The 22,657-nt window shown below is 49.9% G+C and overlaps 1 protein-coding gene across 4 annotated transcripts in view; it reads right to left on the bottom strand.

Moving 5' to 3' along the window:
* Positions 1–22,258, bottom strand: part of NRP2 (neuropilin 2) — a 118,484-nt gene extending 96,226 nt beyond the window's left edge. For all 4 annotated transcript variants that reach the window (XM_021076239.2, XM_021076240.2, XM_021076241.2 and 1 more), the window contains exons 1-2: positions 21,336–22,258; positions 6,873–7,050 (exon numbers count right to left, since the gene is read on the bottom strand). In XM_021076239.2, the coding sequence (XP_020931898.1) occupies positions 6,873–7,050; positions 21,336–21,408 (251 nt within the window). In that variant the 5' untranslated portion in view covers positions 21,409–22,258. The remainder of the gene's footprint in view (positions 1–6,872; positions 7,051–21,335) is intronic.
* Between the last annotated feature and the right edge of the window lie 399 nt (positions 22,259–22,657).

Here is a 22,657-nt window from a genome sequence, read left to right as displayed (position 1 = left end):
CTCATTGGCTCCTTGGGGGAATCAGAATATTTCTGTGGTTGGGCAGGCAGTAAATCTGTAACAATGTCATGAGAAATCAACCTGAGAGTCCCTCCTGAGGGCAAGACGCCCTTTTGAACCACAGAGAACTCTCATTTTGCTTTGATTTCCAGAGATGTGGGTGGGCACCAGCTGCAGCCACACCTTTAACTGGGCAAAATGCCCTCCTGCCCGCCATTCATAGGAAAGATGCGTATTCAGAGGGAGTCTTATGTAAACTGATGAGCAGAGCTTAATCCAAAGTGTTACCTGGACTTGGCCAGGCCAAACCCCACGTTCAGGCATTAAATTGGGGCGGGGGGAGGTCCCTGGATATAGAGCATGAAACTGTAGAAACTCTGACCACGGAGAGCGTGACTGCAGAGTCCCCAGAATCTCAGTCTTTTCTGCTGCCTAACCAGAGCCCCTCTTCGAGATGCTGGAAGTTGTCTGGCCAGGAAATAAAATTAAATAGCATTGCTCAGGCATCTCTACACCAAGAAGAGCGTTTAGCAAGTCACAAGGATGGCCCTTCATTACTGTGGCTCTTGAAGGCATCAAATTCTCACCCCTTCTTGTCTTTGGCATGATGCTCTCTGTCTGGGCCACCAGCCATACCCACTCCCCCTTTGCCTGGCTAAGTGCAGGCATCGCCTCCTCCGGGGAGCCTTCCCTGATCTCCTCAGCCAGGGCTCACTGTGGGCTCACATAACAAGCCATATCATGTCCCCAGTCAATACGCATGGTGTTGGCGGAGGCAATTGAACAGGAGAGGAAAGAGCCCAAGTTGCAAAGTGAGGTATTCTGGCTTCAAATCTCTTCTCTGCCACTTTCAAGAGTGGGACCTTGGGCCACTCGCTTACCTTCTTTGAGCCCAAGTTTCTACATTTGTAAAATGGGAAGAGGAGCAACGACTTCATGGGTTTTGTTGTAAGGATCAAGTGAGATGATGTAGGTAAGGCACTTAGCAAAGCGCCGGGTTCACAGGTGATGCCCCAGATGTGGCAGCTTTATCATCAGGAACCATATCTTTTTCACTTGCTTCCTCCTCCCAAACTCTAAATTCCATAAAGGGCGAAGAGTACGATTTACTTACTCCTCACTGCATTCCCAAGGCTATCCTCATGCTTGGCACATAGTAGATGTTTAATAACTAGGGACCAACGGAAGGTCTATTGCCTTTTTGCTGGGGAAAGACCAAGTCACAGAGGGCTTGGTAACTTCCGTGATCCCGTGTCTTATCTTCCTGCTGTCATTATGTCACATCGCAGGATAGACGACTAGGAAAGATTGCTTTGCTGGCCTCCCAGCGTGGGTTCGTGCCATGCTGACCTACGTCCTGGCAACTCAGATGTAAAAATATCACTGAAACAACCATCCGCATGCACCTGCTCAGCCCCTTCCAGGACTCGGTGCCATAGGGGGTAGAGACAAGATACGTGTGGTCTGTGCCCTTAGAAGCTTTACATGCTCAGAACACAGGGTGACGACGCACGGACAAAAGGCAAGCACATCAAGGCAGTAGGCAATGTGTGGGGAGTTCTGAGTAGGGGCCCCTAAAGAGAAGTGGAGGGAGAGCGGAAGGGGAGGGGAGCACACAGCTGGGTACGGGAGGGGAGAGGGAGGAGAGCCTGAGCCCCGGCCCTCACAGTCCTCAGGAAGATGCTAAGTGGCTGTCTGACTGCAGTGGGGTGAGTTTACTGAGTGAAGGGAAGCTGTGTTGCCTGGGTGGGGAGGGGCCAGATCACTGAGGTCTGGGAAGTTCCCTCCACTTCATGCAGTCAACTTATCAACCGGAAAGTGTTCCTTTTCTAAGATATCATCCCCTGTGCTGGGAGAAACAGACACATCTTCTAAGATTTAGAGGGCGCCTCTGGCTGTAACTAAACACAGGAGCGCGTTGTTTATCCAGGACACTTAGCTAGAGGCCACATCCCCAAACCTCAAGTATCCAGAATGTAGGGGGTGGGGTGGGATGGGGGCATGGTTTCAGAAGAAGAGATGCTGAGTAGCGCAGCTAAGGCCGAGGGCTCCAGGCACGGAAGCTCTCAGGCTCGGGGGTCCTTGGGAGAGCACCCCAGTCCTTGCTCTGTTGTGAGCATCGTTGACTACAGCAAACCAGACATGCTGGCCCTGAGAGTGCACTGTCTGGAGTTAAAGCTTAGACTCTAGAACTAAACACCTCCTGGGGGACACCAAAACCTCCTGAAGCAAAAGCTGCACTCAAAATTCAGGAATAAAGAACAGGTCAGAGAGGCATACCCATAACAGAACGTGACAGCAAGAGTATTGAGAGGAAAAAGTCACAAATGTCCCCAAAGTACAAAGATGGTAATGCAGTTGCTAATTTACCCGGTATCTATATAAACAAAACACCAAAACCTTGTCAAGGAGTTACAATTGTCAGCGGCCTGGGAAGTTTAAAAGGTCAACAAAAACTCAAAGCTAAATCTACCTGATCCAAAGAGGACATTACCCAGCCTCTGTCACAAAAGGTCAAGTTTAGAATTAAAAGCCTGAGTCATGGAGCAAAAGATAACTCTCCTTAGTACTGGTTTCCTTTCAGAGGGCAAGGAAGTGTGGCACATGACTTAGAAAGTTCTTAGACATCTTTCTAAAGAGGAAATTCTGGAACTTGAAAGCAGTAGGTTTTGGTATCTGGGAATTTCTTTCTTTTCTTTCTCCTTTCTTTCTTTCTTTCTTTCTTTCTTTCTTTCTTTCTTTCTTTCTTTCTTTCTTTCTTTCTTTCTTTCTTTCTTTCTTTCTCTTCCTTTCTTTCCTTCCTTCTTTCTTTCTTTTTCTCTCTTTCTTTCTTCTTTGTCTTTTAGAGCCATACATCTGGCATATGGATGTTCCCAGGCAAGGGGTCGAATCACAGCTATAGCTTCTGGCCTACACCACAGCCACAGCAATGTGGGATCTGAGCTACATCTTTGACCTACACCACGGCTCATAGCAACGCCGGATCCTTAACCCACTAAGCTAAGCGGGGCCAGGGATCGAACCTACGTCCTCACAGATACTAGTCCTGTTCATTACCGCTGAGCCACAATGAGAACTCTGGCATCTGGGAATTTCAGGGCTGCATGGCATATGAGATCTTGTTGTGCTGACCACACACATATAATTATTAGCACAGAATTCTGTGTGGGTTTTTTTAGCCTAAGAAATGTTCTTTCAAGCCTTCCTAGTGGTTTTGCACTTTCTGAAGCATGTTTTTCAAGATACCCATCTAGAAACAACCAGTTCTTAAAAGGACTCAGACTCTTGATCTTGGTTTTATTTGAGCCTCCAGGATGGGGTGCGACGCCAGGCCTATGCAAGCGCTCCCCAATAAGCTGTGTATCATACACAGGTGGGTGTTTTCAAGAATTCATATATTCTTGAGCTCAAAAGTGGAAAAAAATATTCACGTTTGTGTGCATGTTTCTCAAGCCTAACGTGGCGGCACTTGGCTGATGACTCAAGGGAAAGGCAGAAGCAGGATCCTCTTTCTTTGGCACCTGGCAGGGCCACTGGGGGTTCTGGTTTCTGCCCAGAGGGGTGAATGGGCCTCAGAGCGGCCTGTGGGTGCTGGGGCTTGGGTTCCTGCGGGTGGCCGGAAGGAGGAGGCCGGGAGCTCACCACAGGTGGCGGCCCTGGATTTGCACTGACTCAGGCAAACTGGGGCTGGTGAGTGAAAGTTTCCAAGCAGATGGCAAACTTAAACGGAACAAAATTAACAAGCAACGGTTAAGGGGAAAAGGTCTGTCTGTCTGGGGTTTTTTCACCAACGGCCTCCACATGTGGGCAGTTGGTTTCAAGGGACAGACAGCCAAAAGCATAGGGGCCACTGGCCAGGCTAATTCTCAGGTCATGGGGCCGTCTGTGTAGTTAATCCTGCACAAAGGATGAGGGTGGGCATGCTGACCATGGCCCTTCCTCCACAGAAAATTGGGGCTGATTTTTTTTTTTCCCCTGACATTCTTACTCATTTACCTTTTTGCAGGGGTGTTGCCACCGCACTGTCATCAGAAGCATCTTTGGGTGGTTTTCTCTTGGTAAATATCCACCTTGTGGGCCTTGAGAGCCAAATCCAATTGGAACCATGCACCCGAAATGAAAGGAGAAAAGATGCTAATTTCCTTTACTAGTAAGTGCTTTCCCAGCTCAGGAGCTTCCTTGGAAGGAAAATGAGAGCGGGAGAGAGGAGCGACAGGACAGAACTTCCAGGACTTCAATTAGATTAATTGTTCCCCTTCACAGGAAAGTGAAACAAGGTAGCAGGGGAGGAGGAGCCCATTTTCTCTGAATGCAAATGACAGGGAAGGCTATTAAAAATACCCGGCACAGGGGAGCTCCTGCTGCGGAGCGACGGGATCCAGGAGGCACAGCATCTTGGGAGCGCTGGGACATGGGTTCGATCCCCGGCCCCAGCACAGTAGGATAAGGATCTGGCGTTGTTGCAGCTGTGCCTTAGTTTGAGGCTGCGGCTCAGATCCGATCCCTGGCCCCAGAGCTCCATATGCCACAGGGCAGCCAAAAAACAAACAAACAAACAAAAAAAAAAACAAAGACACCTTACAGGGTGAGAGACAGAACCAGATGTGTCTTTCCAGGTCCAAAAATGAATCAGAATGAGAGAGAAATGGGGAGTGGAAGAGAAGTGGGTGAGGGAGAGAGAAGTAAGGATGAGGTTAAGTGGAGGAGGTGAGTCCCCAGTAGAGCCTTCCTGACACTTGGCACAGGAGCAAAGAGACCCCAGGAAGTTTTTTTCTCTGATGTTCCTGAACATTTTGGTTTGCACTAGAAGCATGGAATGGAGGAGTGGGGAAAAAACCGGGAGCTCCTTCGGGTGGATGGTAAGCTCCAGAGGCATCAGAGTAACCTATAACTTGCCTGCCTCCCCATCTCATCTCCAGCCAGAGACAACGTCTTTGTCCCTCTGCCCCAGAGGCTTGGGAGACCTTGTGCTCTCCCCATCCCTGGGGCTGAGTCCAAGGGGAAGGCGCGCCTCCCCCTCGGCCCCAAACAGGGAGGGAGCATGTTTTCCTGGCCTCTCGTGCTTCCTGACATGGTCTAAGCCATGCTCGCCAGCTCCTGAGTTTTCCCTTCCAAAAGCCATGCCTTCTCTCTGCCACTATGAATATACATGAGATGACCTCTTAGCAATTTCCCTGGGAGATTTGCTGGCATAAGCATAATAGATTTTGGCCCTCAGTGGAGAGAGGTGCTTAGTCAAATTTCTCTGCGCTCAGACCCAAGCTCTCAGTACATTTCGCTTCAGTTTGTGCCAACTGTCTGTAGCCCCGCCAGAGGCACTAGGAGCCGCAGACCTTATAAAGAAGCTCTTCTAACAGACATTTTTGGTAAAGTTCACTGGCAGGCAACTGGCAGCCTTGAGATGCGGTGCAAATGTACACGGGCTGTGCATTTCACTTGGGCAAAGAGGAACCGATGAGTTACCCTCTGCCCTTCACTGAGTCAAGAGTGGATCTGGGATTAGTAACTCCATCTCATGACTCTTTGTCACATGAAGTGTCCATCCGGGAAACCCTTTGGTTTTCAACAAAGACTACCTCTTGTTAGGGAAAAAAAACCATTGTGAAGGTGCAAAGGAGCCCTAGGAGGATAACAGTGACATTGATTCACTGTGCCCCACAGTCTAGCTCTGGTTAAAGAGGAGCCTTGTCCCCTCCACGAGGAAGGGCTGGCTCGGACCTAGGCCTGCCCCCTTGTGCCTCTCCTGCCCGCCTTCTCCTTTATTAATTTTTCAGTCCTTGAGATGCCTTGGTTACAGGGAATGCTCAGACTATTTGTTCATCACACGGGGCCACTGAATACCCATCAGAGCAGTGACATGTTCTAGGCACTCATTTGGGGCAGGACATGGTCGTTGGTCCATTCTATCCTGCATAGAAAACGGCCACTTTTGTTTCAATGAGGAAAGACTTTACGAGCCCACTAGACAGTACAAGGCGTTCACAGCCTTGACAGTACAATGCCACCTCCTCGCCACCTTAACTTATAGGGACTTTGTTGTTTACATGGCACTTCTAAGGCACTCACAGATGTCTAAATATCTGCTGTTCTAAGGTGGCAGGACTTGATGCTGTGAGCCCAGCTGAGTCGCCTGGAATAACGTACTCAGTCTCTCTGGGCTTTGGTTTAGTCATCTGCAAAATGGGGGTCCCAACGGCATCAACTTCGCTTGGCCACTGTGAGAACTGAGTGGATGGACATTCATAGAGCAACTGGAAGAGTGTTTGTTAAATAAACTGGTAACACCAGCTTTGAGACTCTAACCTGGATGGCTACCAAGCACAGAGACCAAGAATCAATGTGAATCGTAGACCTACCAGTATAGACAGATTTTTGCCTCTCTTGCTAAAAGGAAACCAGCTGCTGCTTCATAAAATAACAGCCTGATCCTCCACGGCTGGATGCAGAGGAAGTCTCCACTTGCAGATCTGGCTACTATTTTATGAAAGGAAGCTACTGGGGTTCCTACATGTGGGAGCAGCAGGGGAAAAGGGGAGACCTCCCAGAGGAAAGAAACCCCGGAGTCAAGAGCTGACGTTGTGTTGCCCACATCCTGCCCCATGTGGAATTCTCCTCTGCTGCCAGCCTTTGATTTTAGGGGGCCTGCTTTACACTCTTCACTCAGAAAGGCTCTTTCCTTTGTACTAAGGGCTCAACTAGGCTTTTATTTCCCCTGAAAGAAATAAACCTGTTGAGGTTTCCTTCTGGGGCCAAGATGCACCACTGTTCAGCAGGTCCTGGGGGCGGGGGGCTGCCATGAGGTGGTGGGCGTTCTGGGAGCCCCTGGGGAGGCGGGTGGGTCTCATGGACGCAGGGCCCAGGTTGGCGCTTACTTGCAGTCGTGCTTCTCAATTTCAAAGTGAGGGTTGAAGTTGAGAACGATCTTCTGGTTGGGTTCGGGGGCATAAACAATCCACTCGCAGTTCTGATGGGATGGATAATCCTGGGGGTAACCTGGGGACGTGATGTAGCCAGCATCTTTGGAATTCAATCGACCTCCACAGGGTGGATCTGGAAGAGAAGGCAAAGGAAGCAAAGAACTTCAAATATGTTACAGCCTGGTTTTTTTTTTTTTTTTCCTCTCCTTGTTTCTCTTCTCTACCAGTGGCTGATTAAAACAGTTTTACAGGCCTTTTATGGCAGTCCAGAAGACTAACCTACTTACTCACTCAGTGGAAGAGATTGTTTCAACTCACCCCCCACCCCCCCACCACACACACACACACACACACACACACACACACACACACACACACACTCCTCAAATGAAAATACTCCAGAAAATAGTCATAAATATTCCCAATTACATGGCCTGAGATGAAAACAAAACAAAACAAAAAAACCCAAGAAAGCTATAAACGTCACATGCCTCCCTGCCTTTTCTTGTGTCCCCTGCTTGGTCCATCTTCTCCTCGTTCAAACCTCTCATTTCTGTCTTCATCTCATAAATCCTTCATGTTATTTGGTGTCTCCCAGCCCAGCCCAGGCAGCCAGAAATAAAGACTCCGGGAACTGACAATAGTGGTTTTGTGGTGCCGACCCACAAGCGAGCCTGGTAACAATTACATGTGATGAGGAGGAAGCATTTTCAGTTTTGGGCCAGAACAGACCCTGGAGGGTGATTTCAGCATTTTTTTTTTTTTAAGAAAGAAAAAGCAAAACCCCTAAACACTTAATTCCACATACACCACAAATTTGATTTATTATTTCATTATACACCGAGTGGAAAAATCTGCATTAGAGAATCCACTGGCTCTGACCTCAGAGCTCTGACAAAAGTGCTTTGTGCTGAGGGGATGCCTGTGTTTTCTCCGAGCTTTCTGCCCGCTGTCCCTCCTGCCTGGTCACCACCACCAGAGTGTGCTGCTGCTTTGTCCAGCGGCGACCAGTCATTGGAAAGGCAGCTGCAGGCCGGTAGCTGCCCCACCTCCCCGCCACCCCCCCACCCCCCAGCAGCGCCCAGCTGGAGGTAAACAGCTTCCTGTGCGCCAGGAGGGAAGGGGGCGATCTTCAAAGGCAGCAAAGGTGGGCAATGACATTTGAAGCATCTCCTGTATTTGGGAGTGAAGTTCTGTCATCCCCAGAAGGGGTTCCCGGGAAATGGGGGGGGGTGTTGCTTAATACCACAGTAGAACAGAAGATAGGAAGGCACAAGAGACCTGGAAATATTCAGAAGCCTCTTGGAGACCTTCCTAAGATGTGCGCCTCTCTTAGCATCAATCACGATTTAATATCGCCATCTGCATGGAGCAGCACGGGCCCGTGAATTATGCATTCGGCTCAGCGGCTACCCTACAGGAAGGGGCTTTCTCCTGTGTTCACTCTTTGAGGGAAAGGGTCATGCATTTTTTAACTCTACAGGTGCACTCTCCTATTCCCCATGTCTGCTGGCATTACTGTCTTCCAGACCTCTGCTTTAGATTACCAGCTTGACAGGTTTTAAATGCATAAAAGACGGGCATGCTGCACAATGGTGGTTGGGATACACAAATCCACACAAGTAGCCTTTTAGGCATCGTGCCTCCAAGAGCTCAAACTGTGCCGTGTTGAACTGCCCAGAATCTAATGGATTCAGGTTCCATTTCCTACTGGGTGGAAAACAAAAGCAGGCCATTTCCTCTGCTCGAAGAGACCACATCATCCTCTAACTAATGACCCTGCACCCTCCCCAGCCCGGGAGGACAATGGGCCCAGCCTTCCCTCCCAGACGGAGATGAGGCCAGCAGTGAGGTCCGGTTCCTCTGCAGCCAATCCTGCAGCCTCTCCGGATCCACCCCACCCCGCCATGCTGGGCACCCAACATCATCCAGTCCATCTGGGGCTTGTTTTGGTCCTGGCTCCCGCATGGGAAACAGGGCTGAGCGTGGCCCTCTGAGAAGGTGGGGGCTTAGATCACCAGCTGCTCGTACCAAGGTGCAGGAGGGGAAATGTTCTCCTGGGTACAGCAGCTCTGACAGTGGTTCTGATGAAAATGCAGCCCCACCACCAACTCACCCCAAACCACACTTTTTCACCTTGGAACTCGGCAGAAGCCATCTGAGCTGAGCTCCTGCTCTGTAACCATGTCATCCAAAGCCACTGCCCCCTTTCTCATCCCTTCCCTGCTTACCTCCACTTACTCTTGAAAGAACTTCTTTCTCTCAATCCCCTGCCTGGCACCCCCGCCCCCGCCCGCCAAGTTTAAATGTTTACTAACTGGACCAGGCACACGTCAGCAGCAGCAAAGACAGGAAACTTCCTCATAGGAAGGTTTCATTTCTCAACCACACCAGGAGTAATCATTTCCCCACTTAAAAAAAAAAAAAATTTTTTTTAAGCTATATATATCCCATAGCTGATAGTCTGCCTTTGCTGCTGTTAAAACTTACTTCGCCAAAGGACAAAGGAGTAACCCATTTCTTTCTTCCTGCCCTTTTTTTATCTGAAGAAAATCAAGGCACTTATTGCAATATTTAAGAACTCATTAAAACACCTGCTTTGTGTGCGTGTAGTTAACCTTTTCTGTATCCAAACATTTATAAATTCACATTCTTGTTTGGACGGCGCTCACACTCAGAAACACACACACAAACATAGAGATGGAACATACTTATCAGAAATTCACACTTCAGTCCTGTACACACTTTCACACCCTCTCATAACATACTATACATCATTTGCACAGACATCCACCCACCAAGATACATACTAGAGTTTCCATCTCTGTTTTTCTTGGAGAGAACTGAATTCTTGAAATCTATCATCAGTAAAAATTGTAAAGAAAACATACTTAATCCTTCTACACCTCCTCTTGATAACTGAGCTTTCACTTCCAGGTTTGAGGACCCTTCATTTCTTAAATACTAACAAGCCCCCCACTAGAAACGAGCTAGGCTGTCTTCTAAAGAGCCAGTCCATCCAGGGCTGCGGTGGTCTCTGTCGTGTTCCAAGAGGAACAGCATAAATGCTCTCTGTCCTGTTGCAGAGGAGTCCAGCCCAGCTGAGAAGGAGTTGAACTCAAGGGCAAACCCCTTTAGGCTAATCTCCACATACAGAAGGGAAGTTTCAGCTACTGAGCCAGTTTGGCACGTTGACAAGGGACTTCTTTCTGCAACTATTTTGTGAATACCTTCCACCTGGGGCAAATTCATTTCCCAAAGAGAAGTGGGCAAACCCAGGCCTGGATGGTTCCGAGGCGGTTTTCTCCTACATCTGGGAGGGAAGCCTAGGCGAGGGGCCAGGTCTGGCCAGATCAAGAACCTCGAGGGCCCACGGATGAAAGGAGTCAAGTGACACCTTTCGACGTAATTTGAAATCAAGGGGATACTAAGTTCTTAAGTCACAAAGTTCTGTTCCCCTCCCCCCTAAATGACTAATGACTATTTAGGTGTTTTTATTTGACATACAAAAGGTCAGATTATTTCTGACCTTCATATCTTTCTGTTTCTCTCTCTGTTTTTCTCAGGACCTAAGTACCATCTGCTTGCTACGGACCTAAGTACCATCTGATGCTGCCAAGGGGTAACCTGGCCCTGGGCCAGGTAAAGGCATTTCGTACCCACCCACTTACAATTCTAAGCACTCTGCCAGCTTCAGAAGGAACTCATCCTTCTATAGGACACAATTTAAGACGAAGCATTGGTTCCTTGACAATATTCGCTGTTTTGGAGGTCTTTATGAAGGAGTAGAAGAAGATCTTTTTAAAAAATCTGGTCTGTCTCCTAAGGAAATTCAACTGGATTTATTTATTTATGTTTGTCTTTTTAGGGCCACACCTTCGGCACATGGAGGTTCCCAGGCTAGGAGTCCAATCAGAGCTGTAGCTGCCGGCCTACACCACAGCCACAGGAACGCATGATCTGAGCCATGTCTGCTACCTACACCACAGCTCACGGCAACATTGGATCCTTAACCCACTGAGCGAGGCCAGGGATCAAACCTGGGTTCTCAAGGATGCTAGTCAGATTTGTTTCCGCTGAGCCACAATGGGAACACCTCAACTGGATTTATTTTAAAGGAACACATTATGGCCAGACCTTTTAAATAGTCAGATAATGATGGCCAGGTGACATTGGCAAGAGACTGCAGGCTGTGCCACCCCAGAAGAACAATCAGATCACCTGGTTTAGCTGAACTGAAGGAAAAAGCTTCTTGGCAAAAACAGGGGAACACAGGCTGGTTGGACATCAGATTGGAGAGTCAGGTTGTTGTCAAAGGTGAGTCTGGGGTAAGGGGGATAGATTCCCAGGGTGGGGGGCTCTGGGTTGTGGGGGGGGGCTGGCATTAGCAAGAAAAGGGGAGAGAGCACCTGGATCCTTAACTCCCTGGGACCTTCCTGGGTCTCAGCTTCCTAAACTGTAGTTCAGTGAGGGGAGTGAATTGTGTGGAGTTTTCAAAGTTCTTTTTAAGATGTATTTGTTTTTTCCTTGATCAAAATTCTAGCCAGAACCCCAGTGGGTAAAGCAGCTCAAAGTGGAGCTCTTCTTGGGTGTGGGATGAAGGGTGACCAGAACCAGTGCAGCGTCCCGCCTTGAAGTCCCTCCCCTCCTGTAAGAACAGCGGGGCTTCCTGGAACAGGGCTTGAAACCTACTGCACTAGGGCTCAGTTCCCTTGCTACTTTAAAATGCCATGGAAAAGAGAAAGAGTAGGAGGATTAGGAGACACCAATTTCATATATACACCCGAGGGCACTTGGTGGAGAAAAGCGGTCTCATTTCCCCCCCAAATAATACACTTTATTTACTTTATAATTTGTCCTTTATTCACAGCACAATCCCATCCTGTTCCTATTTCCACAGCACGGTTTTTATTTAATTATTAGTAGCAAAGAAGCTCTTTTTCTGACTTAAAAAGAGAGGGGGTTGTCCCTTGCCACTTAAGTAGTAAGAAGCCTTGTATTCAAGTATGGTTTCCCCCCCTGGCCAGCTGTGTGACCTCGGGTAAGTTAGTAAACAACCCTGATCCTTTGTTGTCTCATCTATAAAAGGAGGGCAGGGGTTCTGAAGGTCCGTTCCAGTTCCAAAATTCAAACGAGGAGGGGAAAAGACCCTATAACTCATGAATTAACCCCAGATTTAAGGGATTCTTTACTCTTCTAGACAATAAGATATTTATGCAAGGTGTTACCTCCTCTTTCACCTTGGCAAACCTGAAACAAAACTCCAGGATTCCTCAGATGGACATTTCTGTCTTGCATTATGGACCGTTCAAATGCCTCTTTCAAGCACGTTAGTTCTACTGATGTGAATTTCTTCACTGAATCTGTGGCTGCATGTTTCTAAATATTAGGGGTACACAGTTCTGTGTGCGAGCATCTCAACAGCAGTGCTGCATGAAAAGGAAGACCCAAAAAGAGTTTCTTCCGATTTCTCACTTAAGTCATCTAGGTCTTGGCTCAGGATTTGAACCAAATTTTGCTCACTAACCCTGGATAAGCTGCTTTTTTAAAAAAGTGATTTCTGTGAGCTGAGGCTGGATTTTGTTTTATTCAAAGCGACTTCAGCCTGTCACAAGACAGTCTCATAAAATCTGTATCTTGGCCTAAGCTGGGAAGAAATGAGCCAATCCATCAGCCCAGGAATGCGGCTGTTTGACCACTTCCTAAGGCAACTGGGAAGGGAGGCAATCTATTCAATTTATGGGGCTGGGTGGCAGTGAGTGATACACTCCTGAAGGCACAGCAAATGAAAATCCCCGTGAACTTTTGCAATGATAAAGCTCAAAATCTGAATAAAAGAACCCTCTGGGAGGGCAGGAAGGAGGGAAGCAGGGAGTGGGAGAGGAAGCCAGCACAGGAGCGTGGAAAAAAGGGGTGAGGAACGAGGCAAACAAACTCCCTCTTCTAAAACACCTCCGATGAATTCACCCAGGAGGGAGCTGGAGATTGAGTCTGGAAATAGGGCCTTTGGAAAATCTCTTCCCCTCAATCTGGATTCTAAAAAGGAACCTTCATTTAATCATTAAAATGTAAGTTTGATGTGATTATGTCCCCTGACTTCGAATCATGCCACCTGTGGTAACCTCGTTATTTGTCATCTTATATCATAAACAAATGCAATTCCAATAGGGCAGCCAATATAATATCATTAGTTTATATTTATGTCCACTCTTTCCAAGCCCTCATTGCAAATGCAATTTTGATGCCATTGATGAGAGATCTGGGATTACAATTCCTGACCATTTCAACAGACATTTGGGGAAGGAAATAGAAGAAGAATAATTTTAAGGTCTCTCCAAAAGGTAATATAATTTTTTTCATTTATTTTGATTAACTGAAGGCTTCTGTTGAAACGTTCATGGCTCCCCATTGGTTAGGAAATGAAATCCAAACCCCTTGGCCTAGCAATTTGGGCCTTGCATTTGGCCCAAGCTCTGATTTCCAATGTTTTATTTGCAATTATTTGCCTCTACACCATCTAAACTGCAGCTTCTGAGTATTTCTTAAACAAACCCAGTGTCATTTCTCTGCTCCCATTTCCCCTTCCCCTGGAGTGCCTTTTCCAGCTCTAAATCCTATCTATCCTTTCTGTCCGGGCTCCCAGGCCACCACCCCTCCGCCCCGCCCCAAGACTCCCTCTCCAGGAGTGATCATTCCCAACCTGTGGGGCTGAAGTTCTTCAGCATCTTCTAAGGTGTGAGTGAGGCTTAGCCCTTCTGCTGGACCCGCTGATTCATCTTTGGCCAACCTTATGGGATCAAACCCCAAAGTTGGACTCAGTGAGCCTTGATGAATTCATGAGTTAATTACTGACTAGGAGAACATCAGAAGTATCAGTAGGGATCACAAATTCTAAGAAAGCAAGCCTTATCACAAATTGTTCTGCTTATCCAGCTACTTCCCTTCCTTCCCAATCCATGGCTACTCTTAAACGCAAATGTTTCTTATTGCCGAAGTGAGGGTTTTAAGAGAAATTTTCTGGGATAATAACACCCAACCAGGGGTCAAGGGAGAGCTAGTATGAACTACGTCTAGCAGGACACAATAACCTCCAGTAATAAGGATGAGGTTCAAAGGATATAACATCTTAATTCTAATAATGGCCAAATTAATGTATCTGTGGGGTTTTCTTGTCCCTGCCCCTGTTCTATCTTCCCACCCTCCCAAAGGCAAGTTCTAGATATTTGTTTTCAGTAGCACCAGGAAGATGCAGACAATTACTTCATCCCTAAACTGCTCACCAGTAAAGGATTATCTCTTGCTGGGTTTTGATTCACTTCTCTCTACCCATCTCTCCCCAGCTTCCTCCCCCCTGACCCCCAATGTGCCTTTTAGACACATCTGTTTTATTTTTGCCCTCTATCAAAACAATGATTATCGCCACTTGGTCCAGTCATTTGCAATTCCCTTTATCTTCTTTGCCGAAAGACTGGCCAGAACCCGGATCGCTGGCTATCACAGGATCTCGAGAGGCGGCGAGCAGGGTATCACTGGCCGGGTGCATTCAGCTGGCCAGCAGCCCCATCCACTGCACACGTTCCCTTTGTTATCCCCGGCCCCCTCCCTTTTTTTTCCTGGATTAGATCATGACTCTTTTATGAAGACCCAAAGGGAAATGGGATTATTAAGAGGCTTGCTGGGTAAAAGCTATTTTGTCTTTTATGATGACTTTTTTTGAGTTCAGCCGCTGAGGGGGCCTCAACGCCAGCGTGGAAGTTATCACACATTCAGGAAGCCCCTTTCACGCAGTGCCCCCTGCCGAGCACACTTTCAGGGATGCAGGATGGAAGAGGAGAAAAGGAAAGAAAAGGAGAGAGATGAAAAAAAAAAAAAACAGCAGAGGCGAGAACACTGAGAGTAGAAGACTAAGGTGAGAAAAAAATGCAAAAAGGAGCTGTAGATCTAAGATGAGACTCCAGCAGAGAAGTCGTCTCTGAAGAACAGTGGGCTGAGCGATAATCTGATGCTTATAAAACTAGACAAAGGTTTAGTGGGGTAAGAGCTGAGAATGAGTAATTATTTACTTACTGGAAAAAAAAAAACCCTCATAAAAGTAACAGACACTTACCACAAGGGTGTTCCTGTGCTTTCTATCTTTCTATGATCACCAGATACTGTTAACCCCACTGAAACTGTTTGGAAGATTAAATGACTTCCGAATAGGCAGCTGAATACGCACTAAACAGCACTGTACGCAATCTGACGTCGCCCAACCACCCTAGGAAGCAGCGATTGTGATCAAGCACATTTCACAGATAAGGACACTGCGGTACAGAGAGGCTAGGTTCTGAGGATCACAGAGCTGGATTTTAAACCAGGCAGTCTGGCTCCATCCAATGTTTTGGAAGCTGGGAAGTCCAATGAAGGTCTGCCCCAAACTTTTCAGTGACAAACTTATTTCATGGCATTTCGGGAAAGACAAATGTTTGGCCTGTTTGAAAACCCCGTTTTTCTCTCCCCGTGCCAGGAATCTGTGTGTGAACAATGAGAGATGTGTTTGAGGCTAGGGTGTGAGTGGGCTGGAAGTATTTAACACCTTCTCCACCCCCAGCACACAGGCTCTGGGATCCCTGTCATCCTGGCCCTCTTTGCTGTGTCCAGGAAACCAGGGTGTGTGTTCAGGAGGAGGGTGTGTGTGTGTGTGTGTGTGTGTGAGAGAGAGAGAGAGAGAGAGAGAGGGAAAACAGGAGCCTCAAGTCTTAAAACCATGTGTCACAAGTCGGAGAGTTTTTATTCTTGGCAGCTCCCATTCCTCTCCTGTCTCCTCAATCCTATTCTTCCCCATCCTAAATGCCACGTTGTTATTGTTCTACTGGATTGGGGCAGCATTTTCAGAAATGGGGGATTTATTTTTATAGCACAGCTGGTCTGCCAAAGGTCACATAATTTGGCAATGTTCCCAGTGGTTAAAAATTAATTTCTCCTTATTAATACAACCAAGGTCCCACAGGATCGGAGCTCAGCGTTATCTAAACTTGACAGCTTCCTAAACCTTTAGAAGATGCCTTCTCCTGGAGGGCCAGCCGTGCTACAAGGCCACTGTGTCCTGGAATCCAACCCCACTGAATCCTGTTAGGTAATGAGACCATTAAGCCTTTCAGCTATTTCTCATCAAGGCAGATAAACCTTTGAAAAAGGCTGTAGGCTCTCCAGGACAAACTTCTGCCATATCTTCCAGGAATGGGTTAATTAAGAAAAAAAAGTGAATTCCTTACCTGGAAGGAGGAGTACCAAGACTAACTTCTGGGGATCAAACGTAAGGCTACCACGCAAGGAGGGTGTCGCAAAGATTATCCAGTGGCAACTGATGTTCAGATGATAAAATACCTCAAATATGTTAATGATACTACGAACTCCTGCCCAGATGTCACTTTTCAAGTATTTTTTCTCATCAGTGCCAGAAATTAAAAAGGTACTCTGCTTCTGCTCCATCTTTTAAAAAAGGAAAGTCTCATCTCTATTTCCTAAAGTCTTTCCAAACTGGACCTTCTGGGAATATATTCTGAAAATACTTCATCAATGAACCTGGCGCTGAATTCTGTCACCTCAGAACTATCTTACACTTGAGTCACCCAAGGTCAGCTCACGCTCTTGGCTGCTTTAATGAGCAGTTGAGTGAAATGAAAAACACCAGGCAGGGTCCTCAGAAGCATCGAGCAGTCCATGGTGTCTCTCCCCACTGATCCCTCAGGGGCCTGTCCCCAACTTTACTTGCTTTCATGCCTCATTGCATACAAATTGGTATTGGGACTCCTAGCCTTGTCTACAGCATGAAGATAACTGGCCTTTCCGGTGCAAAATGTGAACGATATAGGCAATAGTAGGAGATGAGAGACATTTGGTGGACAGCAGCAGTCCAGTCTGGATAGCTTGGGGTTCTAGTCACTGCTGCCTTCCAACATTTCATTTTGCCAGTTGGGTGCTCTGTGACTTAATCTGAAGGCTCCACAGCATGACACAGAAGTCCAGACCTGCAGCACTGCCTGGGCATTCACAATGCTGCTAGGCACAACCTGAACAAGAAGGAGCTTGCCCTGGAGCCCTCATGGGGAGCTCTCCTGTTTTCACTGTTTTGCACTCTGTGTTCTGTTGGCAATTGGCACTAGCTTCAGTTGGTCCAGTGGCTGCTTATGGGGTAAAGTTGACTGGGTACTCATTGAATGCCAGCACAAGAGCAGTCTCCAGGGCCTAGAGCAGACTGTGCAGAACCCAGAAGTTTATTGTTCTATTTTGCAAATGTTATGCCTGCCCACCTCCATCCCACAATCTGGGAGAGGCAGACTAAAAAAGAACACCCTCTTCAAACTCTGATCAGACCCCTAGACCATCTTTGCTTCTTTTTCAGGTCTGAACCCAGATCTGTCTCCCACAGCCAATTTACAGCTCTTATCTGATCATCCAGTCCAGAACGGAAGGTAGTATTGACTGCGTCTGCCAGTGTCCATGGCAATGGTGTTAAAACCCAGGCACAGATCAAAGCTCTCCAGACAAGGGACGAAGGGTGGGTTGTTGTTGGTTACAGGGTGTAGGTTCTGTTGGCCCCAAGCGATGTGTGTCCCGGAGGTGGGGGAAAGTCAGGGCTGGGAGTTGTCACTATCTGAAGAAACCTATTGTCAGAGGGCCTGAATGTTCTCCTGAGCCAAACCCAGTCCCTCGCGGACCACGATGAAGTCCGGCAAAAGGGAGTTTCGTGGCCAGGCGCTGACCGGGAATGTCTAGCGCCAGGGGGCTCTCCTCCGTCTGAAATCCAAACGAAGGGAGGCGGAGGGAGGCGAGCCGCGAGCACAGAGCGCCGAGCCCCTCCTGTTCCAGAGAAATTCAAGGGAGCCGCAGAAGTGGCCACACGGTTGAGCCGGATAGCCTAAGTTTGGCCCGAAAAGCTGATTCCCACCCCCTTGCCCCCCATGGTTCCTGGAGGGGTGACCGGTTCGTTCCACCACCACCCTCCCGGCCAGCCCTTGACGTTAGCTCTGCGGGTGCTCCCCACCCAGCCACCGGGCGCCAGGGACCAGGTGGGAGAACCGCGGTGCGCTCGCCAGAGGCGAAGGGCTGGGGCAGACGTTTAATCACTGCTCGCCTCGCCTCCATTAACTTCTGTTGATATTAAAAAGAAATCAATCAATGAAAATGAAGCATTGGCCGTGAATATTTCTTTTTCTCAAGTGGAAAGGCAAAGACCGAGGTGGCGGGGGAGGGGAGGCGGAACTCTCCGGCGACTGCAGAGGTTTCTCCCAAGCAAAGAACCGCAGCGGCGACTTAACTTTCTGGCAAAGGGCAGAGTGGAGGAAATGCCGCAAGCTTCTCCCTGGGGGTGTCCTTAGTCCGGAGGAGGAGGGGACAAGGCTAGAGGAGTTGGAGGCGGCCACTTAGCTCAGGCTTGAGCTTCGGTTTTGCTTTCGCTGGGAATATTTTTTGCCTAATAGAATGTTTATGGATCGCTCGGCTCTGTTTGTGCTGCGTAGCCCAAACAAATCGATGCGGCGTTAGAGACGGCGCGGGGTGGGGGTGGGGGTAGGGATGGGGATGGGCTGCGGGGCCACCACGTCCCCACCACGTGGATGCCCGCGCATCGCGTGCTCTTCACCTGTTCGCGCGCACTGGCGGGCGCCCCGCGCGCAGCCACACTAGAGGCGGCGCAAGTTGCGCGCATTCCCGCGGCTCAAGCTGCCTCCTTTCCTCCTTTCCAACCTCCACACGGAATCCCACCCTGGCTTCCCGTCACTCAGCTTAGCCAGCGCTCGGACTCCCAGCTCCGCCAGACCCAGCCTCAGCCGCTCACAGCCGCTCTCCCAGGGCGTCAGAGGGAATGCAGCTCAGAGTGGTGCGCGGGAGGCAGGATGGGGCGCTGCCCGCCGAGCGGCCCGGAGTCCCTAAGCCGGGGAGGGAGGGAGACAGGCTGGCGGCGACGCTGCTGTCCCGAAAGGCAGCTGGTGTGGCGAGGATTGGGGGTGCCTGGTGAGCAATGCCCACGCGGCCTCCCAGACGCCTGCCAGTACGAGTGGCCGCGCGCGGTGGCCACGACGTTATTTGCACAGTTGCTCCCAGGCTTGCACCTTTCGCCCTCCCTCCCCCTACTCCCACTCCTTCTGGGAATGGGTTTCCGTCGCCGCCTCAAGCTGGGCTCGGCCCCCTCCCGGCCGGCGCGCACCCGGTGAGTCAGAGGTCTAGCTGGGCCTCGCCCTTTGCCACCGGCTGCCAGCTCCCCCGGTGCGAGTCAACAGCTCCGACGGAAAAGCTCGAGCGGCCAGCGGCTTGCGATCGCCTTTCCGGGACTGGAGAATATCCCCCAGCTGGCGGGTCCCAGATCCGCTTCCCACCAGTAGGTCCCACCCTGGGTCCGAGGCTGCCTGAGGCCTCGTAGAAGGTGACCTGACCCGCGGTCCGCGCCTCTGGGCTTCTCTAGAAGTGACGCAGCGCGGCCCTGGGCTGGGGTGGGAGGGGGCTCTGCAGAGAGCGCGGGAGGCAGGTGGCAGAGCGGGAGTGGGTCTGAGCGGGTGTCGCGCACACACGTACACACTCCGCGCAGAGCTCAGGGACAGCTGTGCGAACATCTGGGGTAGGAGATGGCCCCTGAGTCTTCACGATCCCTCCCGTTCAGCACATCTCACAGAACCTGAAGTTATGTATGTGTGTGTGTGTGTGTGTGTGTGCGCGCGCGCGCGCGCGCGCATGTGTGTGTCTCTGTGTCTGTTTGTGTGCCGGTGTGTGAGCCAGTGTGCGCGCGCTCCCGCGCCAGGGCCTACCGGAGTCCGTGCCTGAATACATAATGTACCGTGGGCATTCTGAGCGCGCGCGCGCGCGCGCACACACACACACACACACACACACACACACACACAGCGGATCACACAAACATACATAATTTATGCAGCTTTCAGGTCTGTGGGAGGTAATTTAATTTCGCTTCAAGCTGGGAACTTAGAATTAAGGCCACAGGGAATGGGGAGCCACAGTAAATCTCCCCAAGTGGGACCTGCGCCCATCTCTTTGATAAGATTTGCAGCTGCCCTGAAGATCAGTTATGGCAGAGAAGAAGGAGCACCCTTGTGGATTTGGATAGCAAGGGCATTCCTGAATCTTCCTTCCCCTCAAATAAACACCTAAGATTCAAGTGGTGTGTGTTCATGTGTTGAGGAGTGAGAACTAGAGTCCCAGGCTCCCACAGGATCCACTCGCATGGCTGTGATGAAAGAGGGCTGGGGAGGCTGCAAGGGCTTAGTCCTCCCACTGCCCAGGCAGCCTTAGAAGTGCCTCCGGGTAAAAGCACTTCAGGAAGGCTTGTCTTCTCTCTTGCTCTTGTCCCTGGTGCCTCCAGGGATGGCTTTCCCATTCTCCATCACCTGTAGCAGTTTCTGAGTTTTGTCAGAAGCCAGCCACTGCTGTCAGAGGGGAGAGAGGGTGACCCTGGAGAATAGGGTAGGGAAGCAAGATTAAGCCCCACTGGAGTCCCTGGAACCAGAGAGCCCTTCTCTGAGAATGTACCCCTAGCCAGGTTTCCCTCCACAAATTCTGGCCCCAGACTGTTCTGGGCCTTGCAATGCTTATCTCTGCAGTCTGTCCACACACCCTTTTTGGCAGTGGTTGAGAACAAATTCCACTCCAAAGTTTCTAACCACTTCACAAGAGTGAGAGACCTTTGAGAGCCACACAGTTTGTTTTATCTAATAATTTTTTTAAAAGAACATATGATTTACTTCCCCAGAAAACACATGGATGCAGGAAAGAGAGCTGGACAGCCAACCACCTCGATTGCCAGCAGCACCCAGCCCCAAGCCCCTAGCTCAGCCGCTAGGCAAGTTACTCCATCAGCCTGAGCCCAACAATTCTGAGCTCACCCACACATTCCTCAAAGAATCTACAGCATTGGAAAACCCAAACTAGACTCTTGTACTTCCCAGGCCCTTCAGTTAGCATTGCTCAATGAGTGTAGCTAAGTGGAGAGAATGCAAATGATTTATATTTTGCTGGCTAGGTTGAAGAAACTCATGGGAGATGTGTTCTGCTTCAAGACGGGAAAAAAAATTCCCCAAAACTGTAATGCAAAGGCTTTGTAGTATTTTTAAACCTTTGATTCAGTCCATATGTGACATCTGAACACCGCCAAATTCTGTCTATGTTTCAAAACACACACACACACACACACTCACACTCACACACTCCTAGCAGGAGAGAAAAGTTGAGTTTTAGCCGTGGTGGTGCTGGTGGTGGTGCTGCTGCTGGTGGTGGTGTAGGGAGGGATCTCTCTCTAAATAATTCAGTATCGAGCATCCTCCTTCTATGCTATTGCGTGTGGCCCCCTGCATTAGCAGTTGCTTTTAAAGGTAAAGGCATGCTGAAATAGATTGGGGAAAAAAAAAAAAAAACCGTTCAGGGGCTTACCTGGTTGGCCTGTCACTTGGAGTCCTGAAAAGTAGAGAGCTAAGAAAATCCAGGTGAGAGGAAACATATCCATGTTGGAGAAGGAGGCTTTCTCCAGAGCTGTTTTGGTAGCTTTCTTGCACAATTAGAAGTCTTTTGTGTTTTTCTCTCTCTTGTGTTCTTCCTTGCAGTGTCCTCTGCAAAGGTTTCTACTGGTCAGTGTTTCCCTCCTGGCTCTTGGCGGCCGGTCTTCACCTTTCTTCTTGCTGGGTCCCCACCTCACCAGGAGGAAGGAGGGTCGCTCCTGAAGTCAGCAAAGAGGGAGCAAGCCAAGAAGAGAGGACGCGTTTCCTCTCCTAAAAACAAAACGCATCTATGTCCTCTCCAGTTCCTCAAAGTATCATTTCCTTTATCCTACAACATCACGAATATTTCCCGTAAGCCAAGGGTAAAACAAGACAAAAATAATAAAAATAAAAGCCAAGACTTGCCTTGGGCATCACACGGCCCCCAGGCAGCTGTGCGATCTCAGAGGCGTAAACTGACACACATCCCCCGGCACCCGGGACCGACACGCGGGCGGAGGCACCGACCGCCGGACGGCCCGAGTGGGAGGCGGCCGCCCAGTTCTTGCCCTCGTTGCGTTCCCCTAGCGGGAGCCTTCCCTAACGGCTACACCCGCTCGGCCAGCCTCACGAGGGGAGTCTGAGGAAGGAAGCTGCGGCGGCGGCGGCGGCTGCTGTTGCTGCTGCTGGTGCGGCGGCGGCTGGGATCGCCTGGGAGTGAGCGAGCCCCTCTCCGAGTTCGCTCGCGCCCGCCCTCACCTCCACCTCGCCCAGCGCCTTGCCCAGTGTCTGCGCGTCTGAGGATGTGCTGGGGGCGGGCTGCGGGCTGGTGCCTCGCTCGCGTTCTCTGCTTCCCCTCCGGCTCCCCCCTGCCTTTTCAGGCCGAGCAGCATGTGGATGTCAGAGCCGCGGCAGAGCTATCCGATTACGCGCCGGCTCAGGGCCCGCCCCTTCTGTGTTCCTGATTAAAGAGGCAGCCGCGGAGACGCGCGGCGCAGAGCCGAGAGCCGCGGCACCCAGCTCGGGCGGGGCGGCGGCGGCGGCTTCCCCCCACCCCCTCCGCGGCCGGATCAAAGTTAAGGCAGCTCCCACCCTACGGCCCCTTGGCCACCTGGCACCTCCCGCCCACCCCGGGCACCACTGTGCCTGGCTGCGCAGCGCCGCCCGTGCGTAAAGCTGCAGAGAAGGAGCGCCCCCGGGTACCGCCAGGGCGCACTGCCCTTGGCGGCTTCGCCCCCGCCCGAGGGAGACTCCGCGGGAAACGGAGGAAATTCTTTT

The sequence above is a fragment of the Sus scrofa genome, chromosome 15 (assembly GCF_054392235.1).
Source record: "Sus scrofa isolate SSC_HxYL_T2T_F1_AM1 chromosome 15, Sscrofa_HxYL_maternal_Yorkshire_Landrace_v2.0, whole genome shotgun sequence".
In the NCBI taxonomy this organism is placed as follows: domain Eukaryota; kingdom Metazoa; phylum Chordata; class Mammalia; order Artiodactyla; family Suidae; genus Sus; species Sus scrofa.
This window is presented reverse-complemented; position numbering and strand designations above follow the sequence as displayed.